At 36.2% G+C, this 23,183-nt stretch overlaps 1 protein-coding gene across 3 annotated transcripts; it reads right to left on the bottom strand.

The window, feature by feature from the left end:
- Nucleotides 1-3,247: 3,247 nt before the first annotated feature.
- LOC124377212 lies at nt 3,248-23,163 on the bottom strand. Of its 3 annotated transcripts, XM_046836594.1 has the most exons (4): nt 20,800-23,163; nt 6,663-6,854; nt 5,463-5,514; nt 3,248-4,611 (listed from the first exon to the last, which is right to left on the bottom strand). In XM_046836594.1, exons 2-4 carry the CDS (start codon nt 6,831-6,833, stop codon nt 4,235-4,237), a joined length of 600 nt encoding a protein of 199 aa, XP_046692550.1. In that variant the 5' UTR covers nt 6,834-6,854; nt 20,800-23,163; the 3' UTR covers nt 3,248-4,234. The 3 variants fall into 3 exon arrangements, with proteins under 3 accessions (XP_046692550.1, XP_046692548.1, XP_046692549.1); XM_046836592.1 differs by lacking the exon at nt 20,800-23,163 and having other exon boundaries at nt 6,663-7,062; XM_046836593.1 differs by lacking the exon at nt 20,800-23,163 and having other exon boundaries at nt 3,248-4,608; nt 6,663-7,062.
- Between the last annotated feature and the right edge of the window lie 20 nt (nt 23,164-23,183).

Here is a 23,183-nt window from a genome sequence, read left to right as displayed (position 1 = left end):
TCTATCAGAACGGGTTAGGGTTAGGGTTAGGGTTAGAAAACAACTTTTTCAGGGAAGGTCTTGCATATTTTAACAAGACAATACTTACTGCATACTGCATCTATTACAATAGCATGACTTCGTAGTAGAAGAGTCTGGGTGCTGAACTGGCCTAGTTCCAGATTTTTGGGAATTGAGGTGTACATATCAATTAATAATTAATGATGTACATTTTTTTTTATTGTACTTAAAGAACACATACTGCAGCTCTGAAATGATCACTCGATATACCATATCTCATTGACAGGCCATGCATTTCACAGAGTAGGCTCTATGCCGTCAGCGAGTTTCCTACCTAATTCAATCCACCTCTTAATACCATCATTATAACGCCACTGCTATTGTAACCATCAATATTATACAAAGGTGTGGTATACCAAAGCGCTGCATCACAGAGAGGTAGCTCATGCAGTGAGAATGAATGTTCTTACTAAAACAAGAAACCCAATGAACGCAATTCAACAAGTCTCCTTTCACTGCAGCCACAGCCGCACCACCCACATACATCATCTTTAGCAGGAGCCTCAATATTAACTAAATAAATTATTGTAAATTGTGTTTTTATGCAAATCTTTTTTCATGAAAAAGCTTAACTGTTTTGAACTGTTTTGTCTGACCTTTCCTCACGATGTCCAGCTTTTCTTAAAAAGTAGGTGTTAAAAATGTCCTTATAGGTATATCTGCAACCAAATAAATTTCTTCTCCTCTGTTAGCCATTGTGGAATGATGAAAGAGCTATTAAATCTATATGATATATATATGAGCTTGTGCGGTTTGTTACAGACGCAGGTTGTCAGCTCTGCCTCGTGTGTTCGCTGAGCATTTAATCAAAGGATGTAAAAATGCAGATATTATTGTACACAAGCTATATTCTGATTCTGAAGACCTCAGGGCAGATTCATTTGACCCTGGCAAACATATGATATGATAGCTGAAATCTGATTGGATTGAAATTCTAACCTAACCATACAAAGCACAACTGAGAGAAAAAGCTGATGAGAATACACTACTAAGAATAATTGAACACGTATTCATAAAAAAATAATAATTAAATGTAAGCGATTCTGATAGTGTTTAGGTGAGCAGACCCTGAGCAGACCCTGACAGCCCACCACAGCCATATATACTAAGCAGGTTTGGGCAAAGACACATCAAAATGTATTTTCAAATAAAATACCAAATACCTTAACTTTAAGTGTATCAAAATAAGCTACAAAATACAGCAGCCACTCCATGTATCAACATTTTTTAAATACTAAAGCATACTTCTACTGGGGGAGGAGGACATTTCTTCACAAACCTTGCATCAATTGGCCTAATTGATCTGTTCCTTCACCACTACACCGACTTAGTTGATTAAGTCAACAATGTTTAATAGCAGCAGCTTTTCTCTGGTCAAATCACACAATAAATCTGACAGATGAAACCAGTTAACAGATCAAATATTCACATACATGCCCCTGTGATTTCCCCGATGAAGGTCAGTTTTAAAGTAGTCAACAGTTTAATGTTTAAGTTTGTGAATGACTCATAATTGTATCCTAATTCAGTTACTTGGTGTTTGTCATTGAGTCAATGTTGCTGATGTTCTTTCGTAACCAAACAAGTCATTCATAAGAAGACAACTGATGGCACCTGTATTTATAGCAACTAGTTTCTAACTAAGTAATCATTTGATTGTTAATCATACATATAATGATGTCCAGCAGTCATTAATGCAATGGTATGCAAAATCATGATCCTACTAAACAGATACTTCAATTCATGTACAAAATTCGCCAATCAAATATGTATTTATCAATCATTAGACACCTGTTTGAGAGCTGCCAGCCGGCATGTTTCTTACCCTCACCACCTTCAATATGGATCAGTTCTGTTCTGATCTCAACAAGTCTGGGCAAACTACTGAGTAGGCACCAATCAGAGGCTGCATTGTTATAATGTCATCATTTAGACTTTTTACAAAGTATTTTATAGTATTTTAAAATAAATAAAATACAAAACAAGTACTTTGATACAAAATATTAAACCATTATCATTAACCCTATCATATACAAATTACAAAATCCTATTTTATATTTGGAACACGTATTCGAAATACATATATCATTAAATACAAATGTTGCAGGATTTGGTCCTGTTCATCTCAATAGAAGCCAAGGAAGCTATGTGCCTTAGCATTGACCATCAAAAATGTTAATCTCTTGTATGAATGTCCCCCCTGACTGCAAATGCCAATGCTAATACTGCACAGCTAATCTGTTCCAAGTGCTACAGTTTGAACATCCATAGAAACACACTTGGAAACAGGTGCTCCAATCTACTGTATTAAATCTTCTCCCCTGGCAGGGGAAGACCGAGCCCAGGATGCAGAGTGGTTTAATTAGTCTCCATGAGTCATTTTGAAACTTCATGAAAGATTGTGTCTGCTGTTGGTTATGGAAACTTTATTCTTTGATCAAACAAACATAATAAAATAGTGGGACCCGATGACAATGTCTCATGGGTACAAACTTTGGTTGTCCTATCAGCTCTGCAAAGTATTTTATAGGGTTTAGGTTTTTTCAGATCATATCAAGTTTTTAGTTCCGCTGAGATTTGGTTAACTATTAAACATGGGTATGAATGAAATAGCATACATTCTAGTTCAGATCATAGGGTCCTATGCTTCATATGTACATATGTCCTACTATGTCCTATTGTACATATAAACCTATTGAACATATTTAAAATAAACATATGTTTCTTGTAAAGTACAACATCTGCATAGGGGGAAAAAAGAACTATGGAAAATACTGTATAGAACTCCACGTTTCACAAACCACACATTACATCCAGCACGCAACTTATCACACTTTCATTTTGTTTGTGAATTTTTATCCAACTCTTTGTATAGTATTGTCACAGAATTCTGTCATTTAATTACCTTCACCTTTATTTCAAGTCTGGAGTGTTAGAGAAGGGAAAAGATTGATGTATCGCTCTGACACACTGAAATTGTGAAAGCACACTGAGATGAACATTAGAAAAGATAAGAAGAGAAAAGAAGAGACAGTTAGAAAAATATAATAATATAAATAATAAAACCCCCTCCCAACAAATGAAATAAACACAATACATTGTGTTCTTACTCTAATAGATCTTAGAACATTTAATTTATTTGGTATAATACAAAATATACACACACAATAGATTAGGCTCACATAACATGAGGTGCAAAATTTGCTATGTAAATAAAGTATTTAGAGACAAAACAAATCATATACAAAATTTGGATCAAATAGAACATGGAATTAGTGATTTTTAACAAGTGTTCAGTTATTTAAATATTTCCTTCCATATTTTTTTTAGCACTTTGGATATTCGTTACCAGTTATATAATATTTGGTGTAAATAAATCCATGTGTCATAAAATAAACATTGAGAACATTGCCATGTTAACATTAACATTATCATCATTTCAATTAATATAGTAAGTGCAAAGCTTTAAAACAGCCTTAAAAATCAGTAGGCAAGCAAATACTATTAAATATAAACTCAAATATACATTCATCCATCTATATATGTGTAAACTTTAATACATAACATGGTATTGATTTACATATTTTCTATTATAGAATACATTTCGGCATGGCTTTGTTGCATTATACAGTAAAGAATTAGCCATTTTCCAAGCCTTCCCAGCTTACAAATAATTCCCAACTGAACACTTGTATTCATTTCAAAATGAGGCTAGAAATATGTTCTAATAAATGCAAACCATACCAACAGATTTCAATTACATACTGTAACAATATGATGCAGATGTCACAAAATGGCAATAAGCCTCAAAACCAAATAAGCTGTGCCAATAAATTAGAGCTACTGCTCATAAAAACTAAATCTGCAGCTTATTTAAATGAAACTTCAAATATATTCTGTTCTGAAAAGTAGGAATGTCTTTTCCCATTTCCATTTAATAATGTGTTCTGTTTTGTTGTTACTGTTGGCCTAATGGGCATCCATCGGTCCAGTGTAAATGTACATATAAGCAACAGACAACACATTCAGCCTGATACTAACTTAACACCATGTAAATTAGCTGTGAGGCAAATGTTCAGTGTTAATAAGAAATAATCCATAACCAAATTCTTTATGTTTTAACTTGAGCAGGGTATGGAAAACTTGGCATAGAATAATAATTCCTTTAGGCTTGTCAGTCATATTCTGGAGTATCATTTTCTTGGGCTCCCAGCAAGTAGTGTAGGCCAACCCGGAGATCATCCAGGTAGAGATATGGCTCAATTGTGTTACTGAAAGTGAAGGTGACCTTCTCGTTTTCGTATAGGCTAATCACTGTCTGGTGTCTCACACACTTTTTGCCTTGTTGGGCTATCAGTTCAAAGGAGAATTTTGTTTGGCCCTGTGACAGAGTCAGGTTGCCTTTGGTGCCATTGCCTTCCACATGAACACAGATGTAGAAAACATAGGGGCCTGCCAGAGGCACAATGACCTCACTGCCATGCTCAAGCTTCAGACTATTGTTCCAGGTCACAGTGAAGTTCAGGTAAGGGCTGGAGTTTGAAGCTGCTGCTAAGAAATATATAATGTGCGTGTTATTAAACAAAGTTAGTTAGTTAGTAAAGTGCTTTTTTATCCAGTCTTTATTTTGCATAAAAACACCAGCATGTTCATTAATGAGCAAGTTACAAAGAAGATACAAAAGATACAAATGGTACCAATGTAACCTACATATCCATAAACTCTATGTAATATTTAACACCAGTCTCACACCAGTTCTATTTTTTAATAAAAAATTTAATTTGTTTTAAAATATGTATAATAATAATAATAATAATAATAATAATAATATTAATAATATTAATAATATTAATAATAATAATCCAAGCACGTTAGTTGCTTGAGAAAATGTATATGTAATTAGTATTATCACTTAAAAATCTCACTCATACATTCTTAGAAGAAAACACTGTAATACCTTCCTTGTCATTGGAGTAATACCCTGAAAGGTGGACCTTTGATAAAGCTGCATTAATGAACATAGTGTGTTTTATGAGTAAAAAAGTTACATCACATGCCTATATGCAGAAAGACAGCAGGCAATACATGCCCCAGCTACAAGAAAATGTACTTAAGTGACAATAAAACAGGAACAGTTTTGTGTTTTTATTTCCCCTGAGAGTCAGTTTAATGCATAATTAGCACTGGATAACATCAGTATATTTTGGCCAAATATAATTCCATTCTACAGTTAATCTGTCCATGTGGTGAGAGCACTGTGGTGTTTTGCTGCCCACTCCATTTCAAAGTATTTACTTAAAACAGCATAGAAACATTACTATAGGTTGAGGTGGGAGGATGGACGTCAAGAGCTGCAGTGTCCATTACGCACAGTCTGGATGGAAACAAACACAGATGCTCACCTTTCAACATGCTCAGGTATATCCCTTTGTCCACAAGCGGTGGTGTTTTTGGCTGAGTCAGAAAGAGAAATTATAATTAGTAAGCATGTCAGGTTTTACAAGGTGGGGAATTTAAACACAGACACTTGACACAGTTGGAAAGTGGCATAACTATTTGACATGGGACTCGATATGACACCGAGATGAAAATCATATAAAGCTAGCAATTAAACCACAAAACTCACTTCTCAACTTCTTAGGTATTGTTAAAGAAACTGGCATTTTTAAATAGATCATTCTAATGATATGCTAGATTTTAAGTAAAGCATTAAATCAGGCATTGCCAGCATTTTATTTTTTACATGTTTTTCATGGTCATGTACAGTATGTAAATCATATTTCACCAAGCAGATTGCCAGATCTGGAGTATCACCATCTACATATGCTATTTACAGCAGACACTGTGTTTGTCTGGCATAATGTTCATGTGAAATGTATTCTCCAAGACAAAACAAAGATTCCAAGATTGGGCAAAATATGAAGCGTTCAATCGTCTTAAATTGAGGGTAAAAAAATAGCTTATTTTCTGACCACTAGAAATGAAGGGTCAGAAAAAGTGTACTCGTAAGACTCAGCTTTAACACCCTTCGCACATTTACTTTCGCTCCAGTAAACTGTTGAACCTGGAAACAGGGAAGTTCACTTATATAGTTCTTGTACACAAATTAAAGAAACAATATTTGGTGTAAAACTGAACACAGTTCTGACTTCACGAGACTACACTGACTTTTTTTCTGGATCCATAAGGGTTCATTCAGCTAGTCACAATATTTTAATATTCTCAGAAATCAAATTCAATGACTATTTTATATTAAGTTAATTTGTCTGTTTTGGGGATCATTCTTGCTCATTCCCTGACCTATGATTTGTTCTTAAACTTTTTTCCAGGAATTTCTTCCATCATATTTTTTTATTTTTTTTAGCCAGTCTTATACAGTCTGTAAAATGCATTAATATAAACATAGTAGCAATTATAGTGGCATAATTCACATAAAAATAATTCAGAAATTATTTTTTGCGTTTTGCACACGTCCTTGGGTCCATAAGTAAAGAACGCTGGAACCATAAAACATGTATGTATGTATGTATGTATGTATGTATGTATGCGCGTGCGTGCGTGTAAATGAATGTCGGTGCTGCGCGTGCGCACGTATGACTTACCCGGGCGTCGCGGTGGACTATGTAGATGGTGTACATGCAGAGCGCGGCGCACGCGCATGTCAGGACGCTGTGAGTGAACAGCAGCCTCGGCAGCTTCCTCTGTCCGCGCGCCTCCAAGCCTACAGCCGCGTGTCCGTGCAACCTGTCCGCCTCAGGATCTTTGGTGTCCATAATGAGAATTGGAACATCTCGCTGTGAGGCATCAACCATTTAAAGAGAGTGGGCAGTCAGGTGGGAGTGGATCAAAAAACCACAAAGATCCCCTACGAAAAAGCCGACATTTCTCATGTCTCGCGATCCCCATAGAGCCCAGATACACAACTACGCATTTTATAAAGCCTGCGTAAATTCGAAACAGTGTTTTTTTTTCTTCTTCTCATAGCTAAAAAAAAGAATCTCCCTTTATAATCACCATCATTATCTTAGTTGTCAAAGATTGTTTATAACGTAAATACTTTTAAAGTCTTTTTCATTCTAAAAATACTTCATGATATACAGTACTGATTCTATTCCAGCCATGGATTTAACTGTATTGGGGGGAAAAAATATTGGTATTTCCGGTAGGCTATAATATAAATGATATAAGTTATGAATGTTTAAAAAAAATATTCTTTATTTTTTGTATTTTTTTGTATTTTTATATATAATGTACATCACAGAGATAAAATCATTGGTGGGTAAGTAGGTGAGTTCGGTAATTTACTGATGGCTAATGAGTAATGGCCACACTATCCCACACTTATGACTTAAACTGACCCACATAGCATCATGGAATAACAGGAAATTAAATCATCCGAATCTCAATACCACAAAACTGTCACAACTCTCAACAGTGTGTAACACCATGTACACTATTTTAATTTAAAGACTAAACACACTAAATGCACTGGTTTCAGCTGGGCCTTTTCTGTCACAGATACCAAATGCCATTCATTTTTGATGGTTTTTTTTTGCTGCATATATTTTGTTGCAAAATAGACAAGCAATTAATGTATATGGTTTTAGTAAACTTATTCCAGAATCTTCTTGGATATGGAATTTAAAAGCCATATTTTTTCATCCATCAGTCAAATATTGTTCTTACACCATTCCGTGGAATACAGTCGGGAAAATCCAAACAAGTAGTTTAAATTAATTAAACGTCTAAATTCAATCAACAAGTCTCAATCCCATGAACAGGGCTAAATCAATCCGACAAAAATCAAGTCACGTTTTCCGGTGAGAAAATCTTAGATACCGCATGTAAAGGGAAATGCAGCAATTGAAGCTTTACATACCTGGAAAACAATAAAAAAATTCACTTATCGCCTAATCACTCCTGACATAAACATACTTCAGGTGTATTTATGAACGTATATAGGACGGTTTTCAAAAATATTTCCAGAAAAATAGAGCAACTGTTGAATCCCACTTAAAAAAAATTAAAACAGGCCAATTATACATAAAAAAATGTCAATTATAAATATTAGTCCCAAAAATGCTGGAGTTGGTGTAAAGTAAAAGAATAAGGATATTATTTTAAAATAAGGTACGTCAGAAACAAATTGCATAAATAACACAATCTTAAAAATACCTTTGCCCACAAAAAAAAAAAAAAAAAGACCTTCAGGAGCATTGAATAATCAAAAGTTGAAAAATGTAATTGATTTAAATTAAATTAATTAATTTAAATTAAATTAAATTGTGTGTATATCTGATACTGGCACAACATTTATTGCCACAGCATTTACACAAATATTGATAACTTGTGTATTCACTGCCTCTACACCACTACAAAGCAGTTTGTGAAATTATGAACAGGTACCTTGTAAGGTTTTTCTCCTTAAGGTGTGTTCCCTCTAGGCAGTTAGTGCCTGTTTAAAAGCAAAGATCCAAAGTCTCTTGACACGTCTTTTTTATTTATTTTTTTTGCTGTTACAATAACCCTCACTCCCCATATAGACTGACATAAAACCCAGTCTGAGCAGTGCATGTGTGAAATATGCATAATATTAATTAAATATCCATAGTCAGTAGCCAATAGCTTTTTTTTTTTAAAATACAGTTGTAGATACTGTAGTTAGACATATTTCTAAGATTCCTTATTGGTTTGCATAATAAAACCAGGCATTATTTTATTTCTGGAAAAGAAAAAATCCAATTTGTCTCTTATATAGTTTTAAACAGCTGCCTGGGAAGGAACACAGGAATTTGGGAACTATATATTAATCATATTTTTAAAATCATGCTAAACATTGGGATTTTTTTTTTGTATAACCTGTCATTACTAAAAATAGTGGTTTCAAACTTACAATAGGTACTTTCAAACTTGGTAAGCGCCCCCTTTTTTTTTAGGTGTTGCATTCAGTATTTGGGTTCGTCTTATACACATTTTGCTAATAAATAAACAGCAATTAAACCCCATAAGCTAGTTATTCAAAAGCTGAAAGAAATAATTATGTATTAACTACAGTACTCTCACGATTTTGCCGCAGCCAGGGCTACAAACTGAAAATGTAGAAGAGGACAATGTGCTGGGATTTTCTATAGAATATAAAGAACATTTTAAAATACTTTATCATGGAATAACATGGGCAAGATTTTCCATCTGCAGTCACTGCTGGGACAATTTCAATCAAAATCCAACCATTTCATGCACTCTGATTTTTACCTCAGTCATCCTTGTACAATAAGACGCTTTTTACATCAGGATGTTGCGTTGAATGAGCGTTTTATAGAATGAAATGAAAACACTATCCACTTTATTAGACCTGTATGCCTACATATTCCAGCAGTTGTCTAATATTGTGACAGCATCAAAATGCAAAAAAACATGCCGATACAGGGCAAGCACTTCAGATAAAGGTCACATCAAACATCAAACAAAGAAAACTTGTGATCTTTGCAACTTTGATCGTGTTATATATTGTATTCATGTTGGTACCACATAGGCTGGGTGAAGTATTTCCAAAACTGTCGATCTTCTGATAATTTCACACAATTGTCTCTAGAGTTTGCACAAAAAGGGACCAAAAACGAGAAGCATTGACTGAAAAACAGTTTTGTGAGTGGAAATCTGCTAAATGTTGTTAATGTAAACATGGGACACTTGGTGTGCATCAATCTCTCTACTTAGTGCAGAACCCCCTGAAGTAAACAAATGTCATTTTTGTTTGAACATATAGAAACAAGAGACTGTTTTTGCAAGAGACTGTAAATCCCCATTCCACCTCTCTGTATGATATATCATCACTGTCCCTGATAAGGCTATTCACTGTGATACTAAAAACACATTTTTAAAGGTTAAAATTTTTTTAAGGTGCCCAATGCTTCATAAAAAAACTACAGAGGGAGGAAAAACAGTGACCTTGGAATGTCCACATCACCAGAAAGAGAGCGCCACACATTCAGTGCTGGCTTTGAGGTAAATTAATACCCAGCCAGCTGTAAGACTTCCTGTGGATCAGATCAGCTGCAAATTGGATCAGATTTTTTGCCAGATTTGAACAGTTCCATCAAAGCAGTAAATTCATGCAAGGCACCAGAACTTCTCAGAGATTTTACCACCGACTGTAGATGTTGTTGAGGCCTTTGACAATGTCTTTAATCTGTTTCCATGTCTATCTGCTCTTCCAACATGTATCTATAGGACCACCACCATTACAGTTTTAAGACACTTCAAGAATGATGGACCCTCATCAGTTTTCATACTGGTCTAACAGAACTATGGAAGATGTTACTACCGACTAGTGGACACTGATCTCACACACTAAGAGGGAATAATACTTACATTATAATGGCTAAATGTAATTCTTCTCATAATCAGTCAGGTTGTTCATACATCCAAGCACAGGACCATAGAATTTTTATAGACAAACATTGCTATTGGGCAAAGAAAGCATCTAGGAGCAGCAATAAACTCATAGGACATGGAGTGCATAGAACATAAAAAAAAAATCACAAGTGAATTTCAAACTGCCTCTGGAAACAACCTCACCACAAGAATGTATGCCTTCAACCTTTGAAGTGGATTTCCATGACCAAACAGCTGCATGCAAATTTAAGTCCACGATGTGTATATATCTTGTATACACTTATATATATCTTTATATATTTTATATTTTTACATTTTTTTACATAGTTTATACTCTTTATTTATCTGCCTTCTTTTCTTTGTTTTATATTTCTCCCCATTCTATTCCCTGCATAAAGCATTTGTATAAAGCATTTCACTGCATGTTGTACTCTGTATGTATGTGTATGTGACAAATAAAATTTGATTTGATTTGATTTGCAATGGCAAATATTGGCTTAAGTAGTGTAAAGAATGCCAGCAGTGAACTATGGAATGATGAATGACTCTTCAAATTACTTCACTGCCATTTCAATGGACAAATCGGGGTTTGGTAGATGCAGAGAGAAAGCAACGAGAGTGAATAGTGCCAACACCTTTCTGGAGGAGGATAATTGTCTGGGGCTGTTTATTTCATGGTGTTGACTAGGTCCCTTAGTTCCAGTGAAACGTTCTGTTAATGCTACTCTACGCAAATACATTAAAGACAACCATATATTTCCAGCCCTTACTTCAACCCCATGGATCACCTTTGTGACGATTCGCAACATTGACTTGTATGTCAGGCCTTCCCATCCAACATTTATGCCTGACTTTACACATTTCCAGAATATTGTTTAATTGCTCAGCAACTAAAACCTTTATTTCCACCAAATTCATCATGAATTTAAGTAAATGGGCATCTGGATCAGGATCTTTCTGACAGGAAGGCATCAATGAGTGAGAATCAGTGACTCCACTTCTCCACAATGACTCTGAAGACAAGTTTATCCTGTTTAGGTTTGCTGAAAAGTGTGTGGTGCAATGTGGTGCATTGTTTCTTATCAGCGTAAGAAACGATGCATTAGATCATATATAAGAAAAAATGCATTGTTTCTTATCATGTAAGAAACAATGCATAATATCTAAAGATAATAGATATCTAGACATCTAAAAAGATATCTAAAAATAAAATTAGATAATCTAAATAAAATTAAATAATCAAAATTGAAATACAACCCAATTTTCAAACAAAAAAAATCAGATGCTTTGTAAAATGTATAATGTAATGGCTGCAATACAGCAAAAAAAAAAGTTGTAAAAGGGGTAACAAAAAAGCTTAAAAAGTAAATGTTACTTAAAAGAAACAGCTGGATGAACATTTTGCAACTAATTTGGTTAACTGGTAAAAGGTTAGTAACATGATATAAGATATAATATTTGGAATAATGTTCAACATGTAATTGTAAATACTTTTAATATCTAATTTACAGTACATAATTTCGTCTAAGATTCTAAGAATCTGGAGAAATCTATTTGTGTAAGATAAGGGTGGAGATCAATATTGGGCACTCATGATCTTCTGGCCATCAGGTAGATCTGCATTAAAAACAGAACTGATTTTTCTAGTGGAAATCAATGCATGGACTCAATCACTTCTGGGAAATCATTGCCTAACTTTCCACAAATGTAAGTTAAAGGTCAGAGACAAAGCCATATATCTTTTGGAAAACCATGGACAACACATCCTTCCATACTAAAGAGGACCAACAAATGCCTCCATTCTAAACTATGCCTTTTTCTGGGAAGGCCTTGCATATTTCAGCAAGAAAAGACTAAACTGCAAGACTTCATAGCCTGGGTGCTGAACCATTTGAAAACATTTGGTACACAATTAAATGAAAAAAACAACAAAGATGACCCAGGACTGTTGAGCAGCTAGAATCTTTTATTCCTCTCCCAAAAATCCAGTTCACAGTATGGATATATGTTCGATTCGATAATCATGCATTTTGCATTTATTTACATTTTACCCAGAATCTCAACTTTTTTGTTAATTGTTTCAATGTTCTGATGTTTACATGCCTACTGCAAGTGCTTTTGGTGGCAGACAGGTGTCAGCATGGGAACTCTGACCAGTTTGCATCTATCTACTGTGTGCTCTGACACCTTGCTTTCAAAGCCAGAATTCATTTTCTTTTTCATTTTTATTACAGTGGGATATATTTATGGCATTTGGCAGATGCTCTTTTCCAGAGCGACTTACATTTATCTCATTCATACAACTAAGCAGCTATTAGGCCCAGGATTGGCAGCATGGTGTGGCTGGGATTTGAACTCATGGCTTTTGGATCTAACGTCCAACGCCTTAACCACTAAGCTACCACCCCGTCCCAACCATCTGACCAAATGCAAATGCTACCAATGACCATATCGCTGGTTCACTTGTCATTTCTATGACCTTTGGTAGGTACTAATCACTGCATTAAAAAAAAATCACCCCCACTGGACCTGCCTTTTTTGGAGATGCGCTGACTCAATCACCGAGCCATTATAAAATCAATGACTAAGGTGCAAGAAGTAGAGTATATTGTGTTCTATACAGTGTAATGTCTATGTATATTTTATTACCCACTAAAGAGATACTTACATGGAGATACAGTTTTATCCACAAATTTAGTATTTCCAGGTGACATATTGTGTCCAGTGCAGATAATGCAGATAGATGTACAGTAATAATATAAAAAGATATAAAAAAGATGGATTATAATGCAGAGTTGTACCATCAGATGAGAGAAAAAACTTGCAAAATGTCCCTCTCTGCAGTGCATGAGAAATCTACCAGTCCTCTCTCTCTGTAGTATTTAATAGGGTGGATGGAAGGCGATGTTCATAATCACGGGGACCTTTGCCACCATCCTGACTTAGCTGATATGACTGCAGAAAACTGTGGTACAGCCACTTTCCATCCTGGAGTGAGTCCTTAAATGCTGTTACTGAGTCAATCAATCAATCAATCTCTCTCTCTCTCTCTCTCTCTCAGCCTGATCAAAGTCTGACACTCTCTTTGTTGTGCTTAACATATACGTATATAGTATTCTGCTGTGAAAGACTGGTAGCTTATAATAGGACTTTCTAATGTCGCCCAGTAGAAGAGTTCCCTTTTCAATCTGGTTCCTCTTAAGGTTTTATGTCTGGTTCCTCTTAAGGTTTCATCTTGTCTCATAAATTCTTTCCTCGCTACTTCTGCTTCTGGTTGGCTCTTTAGATGTTTTGTACAGGTTTTGGCCATATAGGGTTGCACTCTCTTAGTGCCGGTCCTAAGCCCGGATAAATGGGGAGGGTTGCGTTAGGAAGGGCATCCAGCGTAAAAACATGCCAAATCGAACATGCGGATCATGAATACGGATGATCCGCTGTGACGACCCCTAATGGGAGAAGCCGAAAGAAAGTTTAGGCTATGTAAAAGTGTGGACTCAAGACATGACTTTCAAGTGCAGTAAAACTGTGCTGCTAGATTTGAAAACATTTGTGCCTTTCCCACATTCAATGAACATTTACAGCATTTGCAGACACCCTTATACTAACTGACCAGTTGATGGTTAAGGGTCTTGTTCAAGGACTAGTGGTAGCTTGGTGGTGCTGGGATTTAAACTCACAACCATATGATCCAAGAGCAAATGCCTTAACCACTTAGCTACCACCCCACCTACCTGAGCACAGGTAGATCACAAAGCATCAGACTGAAGCAACAGACTGAAAGAAGCCAATTCTTCTGAACACACACACACACACACACACACACACTCACATCAGAAGCTGCTGATTAATGTTGGAAAGCCAGCTAGAACACAATGTCACAAATGGCAAAACACTGATCAGGTACTATGATCAAGATTAAAACAAGAAAAGAAAATCTTAATTTAGAGACAGAAATTGTTCATGAGGTAGCTGGATAACTTTAACTTGCAAGCTAAACACAAACACGCTACTTCCTGGTAAATTTTTGTAAGCTATTAAAGTTGATATCTCATCCCCACATCAGTCTTGAATCTCTAAATTTAAGGCTATGATCACTATTTGAACCTGGGCTCGGAGGCTCTCTCTGTATTACTGCAGGCCCGCTTATTGTAGAGAATTTTCTGCACAAGGATGCACAGTGCCCTGCCAGGGGCATTCCCAGCCCACGCTCGTAGAGTTTGTGCACGTCCAAAATTTTATAACATTAACCATAGCACATTGCAAGCATATGTAAGCGTTAGCTAGGGCAAATCATAATCACAGAAGAATGCATTTCCTGAAATAGCAGCCATTTAAAATGTGTTACACTACAGTTTTTACTTTACGGCCCTTTTGCAAATAACGTGTGTATGACTTGGGTGGTAGAATGTGTGTACTGCATTTACTGTAAGTAAAAGACTCTCATCAATGCACTCGCGGTTACATTTGCACCTTTGCATCACTTGCATACAGTATGTAATAGGCTTAACAGGGACTTATGTTGACCTATACTCAGTGTTCACTTTCACACTCAATGCTAGGTATAGAGCAGTCATTTACAGTGTCTTGGTTTCTTTTGTGCCCATGGTTGTGATGTAATAAGTGGATTTTTGTTGAAAGTCAAGGGGAAAACATGATTATCGGGGCATTAGACAAAAAGCCTTATATAATTTTCCTGACCTTCCATGAGTCACATGGACAACCCTGTAATAGTAATTCAGAACCAACCCGTACAGTGTCAGCAGTATCAGATAAAAATTGGAGGGAATTTTGTACACCTAGGTTATGTGCTAGCTTAGTTGAAGATAAAGCATTCTGAGCTACCTTAATTTTAGTCCAAAAAAAAAAAAACCTTGACTGTACAATGGCAGGCAAAGTCACCAACCAGTCACAATAGAAAAGGAGAGAAGATATCCTTTGATTTGAGGGAAAGATTGTGATTGCATTATTTGAATTCATTAATTCATTAATAACTCATTGTTTCGGGTAAAATTAAGTCATCCTCACCTCAATGTACAACAACAAAAAATTTACTGCTCGTATACAAATCAGAAGAAACCAGACCTATAGCTACAGACAGTGAATTAGTTTGTGGATGTAAGGAGCCATTTCTGATAAATATGGAGCAACATGCTGTAAGATTCCTACGGAACAAGCTAGAATTTCTTCGTCAAGTGGTACTCAGTAAGAGCCATGTTTAAGTGCAATTTGTATTTATATGCAACTATAATAAATTGCTTGTGCATAAGATTTCAGTGTCATTCACTTTAGCTAATGGTGTCATTACTTAAATTAAATTGTGCATTTTGGGATGCACCAATGAATTCTCTGTACTAATTTGCAGCCATGAGATTAATCTGTGTGGCAGAAACTGACAACACAACATATGTTATAAAGTAGCTTGCAGTAGCATTTTTCCACTATTCAGTCCTCCACTCTTACTCCTAAAAATGTCCTACTACAGCTTTAGAATTTTTTTTGAAAAAAAAAAAAATAGCTTACTTTTTTGAGCACTAGAGAGTCTGCATAACCAACCAGGATTGTTGGTGAGATATTTAATCTTAATCGAAGGCAATTAACATGCCATTATCGATGTCAGACTTCCTGACTGCACATGGCCAACAAAACGGACCATTCATTTATCAAAACTAATGTGGTTTTTGTAAAGTTGGTTGAGTCCATAGTGATATCGATAAATCTTCTGATAAAACTTTTGTATGCAGGAAAGAACTGTATTATCAAAGCTGTTCAGGTCAAGCGGTTTCTTTAGACCTTTATCAGACATATAGTTACATTAGGGGACAGACCCAGCATGCATGGGACTTTTCGAACCTTATCACTGTATCACACTAGGTCAAATAACACAAAGTTTCAAAGAATCCCATCAAAATTATAGGCTTCATTCTTCTAATGCTGAAATATTTGCAGATTACTTCATGGAAAGTGTTAATCGAAACTAGTGCTCAAACGGTTTTACAGTTTCACCTTGCTCTTTATACTTTATCAGTCGCAAAACAATTTGGCTTTATTGCAGCTAACATTCACACAGAAAATGGTAGCTTGTTCAATGTTCTAATTCTGGAAAAAACAGTCTTATTCCAGTCAAGGGAAGCCATGAACAGCAGCATTATGAGTCATATGTAGAAACCCAGCAAAACGGAAAAATCAGAACAAGAAACTCAATGGGCAAGCAAAGAGTAGTACACTCAAGAGCATTTTATAAAGTGATATCAATAATTGACACGCTTAAATAAACAAGAAATTGGTTTGGTCCAAAGTGGAATATAAAATGAGAAAAAAGTTTGGGGACATAGAAACACCTGAGAGCTGTAAGCGGCAATCCCAACTCTGAAAGAACAGACTATAGACATGTTTGTCTTCCTCAACCACCCACCCACGTAAGATTTGGCAGTAAGAGCTGCAGAAAAGATTACATTTAAGCATTGATCTGGTTATACTAGAAATACAAACAGTACAAGCCACATGAGTTTTTGAGTTTCTTGATTTTTTAGATTTACTATAACATGACATGTTTTCAACATACACCACACAGTTTTACACTTTCAATGTTAGTGCTGAAACAACTTTACTCTGGAAAACCCCAGTCTTAGAATATAATATTATCTTAACCAGGGTCTCAAAATAAATTTGTATGTTTTTAGAAATGTCATGTATCTTAATAAATAAATAAATAAATAAATAAATAAAAATAGCACTCTCTTTTTCTCTCATAAGTTTTTTTTTTGTGGTGGTGGTGGTGGTGGTGGTGGGAGGGGGTTGTTGTTGGTTGCACTTCAAATCACACATATTCAAGTAAAAAAAAAAAAGACATTTGATCGTAGTTACTCATAAATTTAGTAGTGCGTATGGCCTCCGTATGTATGTCTGGACATGCTTTTGCTGAGATGGTGGATGGTGGTTTCTGCCAATCACACTATATGGTTGTGGGATGTGAGCACAGGACCCCTCTTTCAATGGTGCATTGTTTTCACAATACAGGTCATTGTGCAGATACAGGTGCTGCTGCTGGGTTGGTGCATTTCAAGCAAGCACTCCTTGCGTAACAGCTCACCTTCCGGTATCTCCTTCATGCTCTTGAATCTGTGCCCTGAGACACAACAAAACAAATTGCAACAGCATATATCCTGTCATAAGGGTGGCCCTGGACTACATGTGCAACCATGGACTGGGATTCAGGTGCTGCCTTATGCTACTTAAAAATATATATATAAATCTTTCTGGAGATGATGTTAGGAAGGAGCCTTGAGTGGGCCTAAATTCCAAAGGGAACCCATCCTTATACATGTAGTATTGCTTAAAAAAAAAAAAAAGATTTGATCAGTGTTAATTGAGGTTCTTGGTTGATTAATTCACTACATGCACTATATGCCTGCATGTACCACAATGATTATATTAATGAAATCAAAATTTCAAAGCTGAGACTCTGATCCACTTTTTGCATCATGATTATTCTCCTCTACAGAAAATGGCTATGTAGTTATATAGACCAGTTCATTCATAAGCAGCTTCATGATTAAACAGATGCGACTGGGGAAAAGTGAAGATGTACATTCAGCAAAAGAAATGTTTTGGAATTTGGAATGGGTGGTTACGGTTATGATCAAAGTGAAAATGTTTATTTGTCAAGTTCAGTTAAGTAGATAGAATTGTCCAAACTAAGTTTGTTCAATCTTGTTGCAGAAGGTAAACGAAGCCCTAACTTGTTTTATCTTTTATCTATCTAAAACTAAAAAAAAAGAAATAAAGAAATCTCCCTTTTATGTTCCCGTCTTTAATCAAGTATCAGTTTTATCAGGAAATGTTTATTTTCCTTGCTATACAATGAAGACATTTGGGGTTAAATCCAAAAGATGAATGTTAGATAAAAAATCCGAATGACTTTTCCTAATAATAAAATAATACAATGAGGTCACTCATCTAAAAATGAAAATAAATAAATACAGCTCCCTAAGTGAATTTGAACAGCATAATACAGTAGATCATAATTACCTATTATTTTTATATTAGACTTATGTCTACGTACACTACTCTGCATGTTGATATTGATTTTATATTGAATAAATATTGAATCATTATATTATTTAACTGCAAACTAAGGATTTTTAGGTTGCAAAGATTTTATGCTAAACACTAATGTATAAGCAACCTTTTTTTTTAATTATTCAAAAAATGTGTTAATCATTTAGTTCACAAATAAAACACTGATAGCTCTGATTTAACCAAAAGTCTGCCATTTTTATAACCCTGTCAGCGGACATGAATCAGCTCAGATTTATATAGCCATGATAATGTTAGTGGGTAGGATCCAACCAAACAAGAAATTGTACTATCGGGGAATCACTTGCCTACATCTGACATAATACAGGTGTATTTCATCCATGGCGGATGAAGATAGGAAATGTTTATTTATGGGAATGGAGGATGTGTATGTGTTTGATGTTGGTGGTGTAGATCTGCTACACTGCTGCTGATTATGTTGGAAGACAGCTGTGATTAACATGTTCAAACATAGAGATGTTAAGAACCATGCCGCGTAACATGAAAGTGGCATCAGGCTAGTTTAGCCCGGATATGAGTGGTGTAGATGAAGACATTTATCAGGTAGGCTGTACAACAGATGTCAAGAGATCAGCTCACAGTGAATTCAAGATTTTTATTTAATTTTAAGCAGGCCCTCATTCTTTCCAGCTGCAAATTGCATAAAACAGGAATCATCAGTCCGCATGCTCACACAATTTACCGAAATCCTCATTGAGGCTCCACATTCTAGCTCAATCTACAACCATTCATATTAGCCATTAATGACCAATGCTGAATCACTGTCTCAAAACTGGTTCTTTTCCAATACAATATTTCCACTGGAGTGCACCTCCCTCACAAATTTGGTCATTTGCCACTTCCCACACATCATCGCCATCACACTACCTACAGCTACTAACCGAAGGTAATCGCTGACACATGCTTCCTCTGTAAAATCTGAAGGCAGTTTATTGCATCTTTTCGTCATGGTCTCTTTTGCATACATTAGCATTTTGTACTTTTTTTGTAGAAATGACAGCTATAAGTGATTCCATAATAATGATTGGCTGAGGCCTATGAAACCCACTAACTAAGCAAACTGCAATTTGTTTATGGAAATTCAGCCAACAGTGTAATTATATATTTCCTTGGTATCTAATATCACAAGAAAGTAGCCAGCCTCCGATACCGGTGCCACGCTCTTTGGAGCAGTAGCTGTAGCCCCTTGCTCTCTGTCTGCTGACTGTCAGTCATATTTTCTTGCATCAAAATACACCAATCAGGCATAACATAATGACATTATAACATTATGAGCAGTGAAGTGAATAAGACTGATTATTTCTTCATCATGGCACCTGTTGGTGGGTGGGTTATTTTTGGCAGCATGTGAACATTTTGTCCTCAAATTTGACGTGTTAGAAGCAGGAAATGGGCGAGCGTAAGGTTTCGAGTGAGATTCACTAGGGCCAAATTGTGACGTCTAGACAATTGGGTCAGAGCGTCTTCAAAACTGCAGCTCTTGTGGGCTGTTCCCGATCTTCAGGGGGCAGTATCTATTAAAAGTGGTCAAAAAAAGAGAGGGACAGTGGTGAACCTGCGACAGGGTCATGGGCAGCCAAAGATCACTGATGCATGTGGGGATCAAAGGGCAGCCCGTGTGGTTCGCTACTGCAGCTCAAACTGCTGAAGAATGTTATGCCTGATCTGTGTAGACCAATATTGTAAGACAAATCATGGATTTTGATAATAATAATAATAATAGTAATAAGCTTTAGTTTATATTTAATTATTTTACTCTTTTTAATAATAGCAAAATGGTCAGACACATGGAATACTGCACATTTTACAGCTCTGTGCTCCTTATATGACATTCACTTTTAAATCAGGATATGGAAAAAAATGGAGAGGCCACTGGAGTAAAATTAACTTACAGTAATATTAACAGATTCAGCTGATTGCTCATCATTCAAACAATGCAGGATTGGCATTAAGGGTCTTAATGTGTATTAAGAAATCATTCTTCATCTCATTAGACCACCACCATTACCAACACCTGAACTGCTGGCACAAGGCAGGTTTGGTTCATGGATTCTATGACATGAGAAATCTAAGCTCATTAGACCAAGGAATCCTTTCCCATTTTTTCCAATCTGCAACTTTCTAGTTTCAATGAGCTCGTGCTCAATGTAGCCTCAGAGTCCTGTTCTTGGCTGACAGCAGGAGAATCAGATGGGGTTTTTGTGTGTGTGTGTGTGTGTGTGTTTTCTGTGATGCATTTCTGCTCACCAAGGTTGTAAAGACTGGTTGATAATCCTGGTCAAAATCCTGTCAACTCGAACCAGTCTCGCCATTCTTTCTGACCTCTTTCATCTGTTCCTCACTAGATATATAAAGTGTAAACCATCTGGAAACAACCACCATGCCACTGCTAAACAGGAGTTTCAACTGTTCCTGACCAGTGTCAGTAAAATTTTGTGCTGCCATGCCATGATTGGCTGATTGTGTGAATGAGCAGCTGGACCGGTGTTGTTTATTCCATGTGATTTGTTTGATGGATCCTCACACTGTTCTCAGGGATATCTGAAGAATTATTATTTTTTAGATGTTTTGGATTAATTGCTGTTTAAAGCACTTCTTTAGCATTCCATATTTACACCAGAAGCCAGAGAAGCAGTTGACTCTTGAATTTCCTCTAACATTTTACATATTTTCAGAATGCACCCTTATCCAGCGTGACTGACTGAGCGGTTGAGGGTTAACGGTCTTGCTCAAGGGCTCAGCAGTGGCAGCTTGGTGTTTGGGGGATTTGAACTCATGAAAAAGTATTGAAAAAGTACTCCAGTGGGCTGAACAGTGTGACTGTAGAAGTCGCAATGAACATATACAAATAAAACTTGCAGTAGGAACCAGCTCGGTTTCCACAGCAGTACCTAGATCATGGAACGATCATTATCTACCCACCTGGGTATGTAAATTATTTATTTTGGACTATAGATATATTGGATAAATTTTCCACCACAGGCATATGTGAAGTGACCTCAGTGACTGGATGGCTGTGGTTAAAAAAAAATAACGTAATATACATAAACTTTCACCTAGATATGACCACCTTGATACGACGACAAAAAAAAAAACAACAACAAAAAAAAAACCAATGTGCAATACAGGAAATACTCTGCTTCTTGTAACTAAAAGTACATACAAAAGCAAGTACTGTCAGACAAGTGTATTCAGATTTTTATATATACACATACGTGTATATATATATATATATATATATATATATATATATATATATATATATATATAAAATTGTATTATTGTTTGCTCATAACTCTGCATCAATTTTACTCTCCACCCACGCTAAAAAGGTGTGAACTGTGCTGCGGTACTCCAGGACTTGGAGTATGCGAGGCATTTTAGCAGACTTTACATACCAGATGATGCTGCTGCATTCTTCATGCCACACTTATTCATCCAAGAAACGCACAAGAAATTCTCTGTGCACTTTAAAAAGCTGGTGAAAGGGTGCAAGGTTTGTTTAGGTTTACTCATTTTGAATTCACACATGAACACCTCCTCCAAACAAAACTTATTCAACACACATACAGTATAGGTCATGGCACCTCAAAGGATGACACACTAAAACACAAATACCAGCAGTGGGTTCGAGAGGCCACAGGGCAGTCCCTCTTACAGTTATGCCTATTTAGAGCACAAGCTGCAGAAACGGTAATGACCCAATTCAACGCATAATGTGATGTCTCAACCAGCAGCTGATCTCGCTCTCAGCACAATGCGCCTCTGGAGTGAGAGGGAAAACATTGGCCAGATATGAGAGTTCCGATTTGAGCAAGCACAGTTGAGGCTTCAGTCATTTGTGCAGCCGATTCTATTCAGAGATGACTGAGGGGCAAAAAAAGAGATGATTCGCTGTCTGAAGACAGTTTGGAAATTCCATAGCCCGCTTTGAAAACAGACCAAAAGTGCTTGATATAATGTGATATTCAGGGCAGCAATGGTAGTTTGAATAAATCCTATAATCAGATAAGAAATATTTATAGAGACCAAACAAATAACCTTCACAAGTTTCAGTCTCAGTCATGACTATAATAAAAACATGACATAAGTTTCCAGTAATTTGAGTGAAAGTGCCTTAACGAGGTCAGCAACCATAACTGAAAACATGTAGTACCACAAGTTAGTTGCTCATCATTGCACCTAGGCAGGACAGATGAATAGCACAATCATGCGCTCATTTAAAAATACATACAAAATTTAGACCTGCATCTACCATCTTGTAAGACCTTCACCAAATATTAAACAGTTATGGAACTGATTAGTTTATGATAACCCTGAGGTAGACAAATGTCTTGTAAATGAGGGAAAACACTGAATTTTCTTTTTTTTTTTTAATGTTCAAAAGATCTTCACACAGCAAGGACCCTCAATCTTACCAAGAAATGTCCGATCGGGCCAAAGCCTTTTCAGTCCGAACAAACAGTAGTGTCGCCAGATTCCCTTGTTTAATTAGATGCAACTGGACTTTTAAATGATTTGCTATGTCTACTATTCGTCTGCGATGCAAACCTGTAGCCACACGGATGTTGTGCGTACCCCCCCTCATAGCTTTCTATGCTATCATTCTCTCAGTCTTCTTTCAGAGCTTC

This window comes from Silurus meridionalis, chromosome 23, assembly GCF_014805685.1.
Source record: "Silurus meridionalis isolate SWU-2019-XX chromosome 23, ASM1480568v1, whole genome shotgun sequence".
Classification (NCBI taxonomy): domain Eukaryota; kingdom Metazoa; phylum Chordata; class Actinopteri; order Siluriformes; family Siluridae; genus Silurus; species Silurus meridionalis.
Note: the sequence above shows the minus strand (reverse complement) of the source record. Positions and strands in the feature narration are given on the sequence as shown.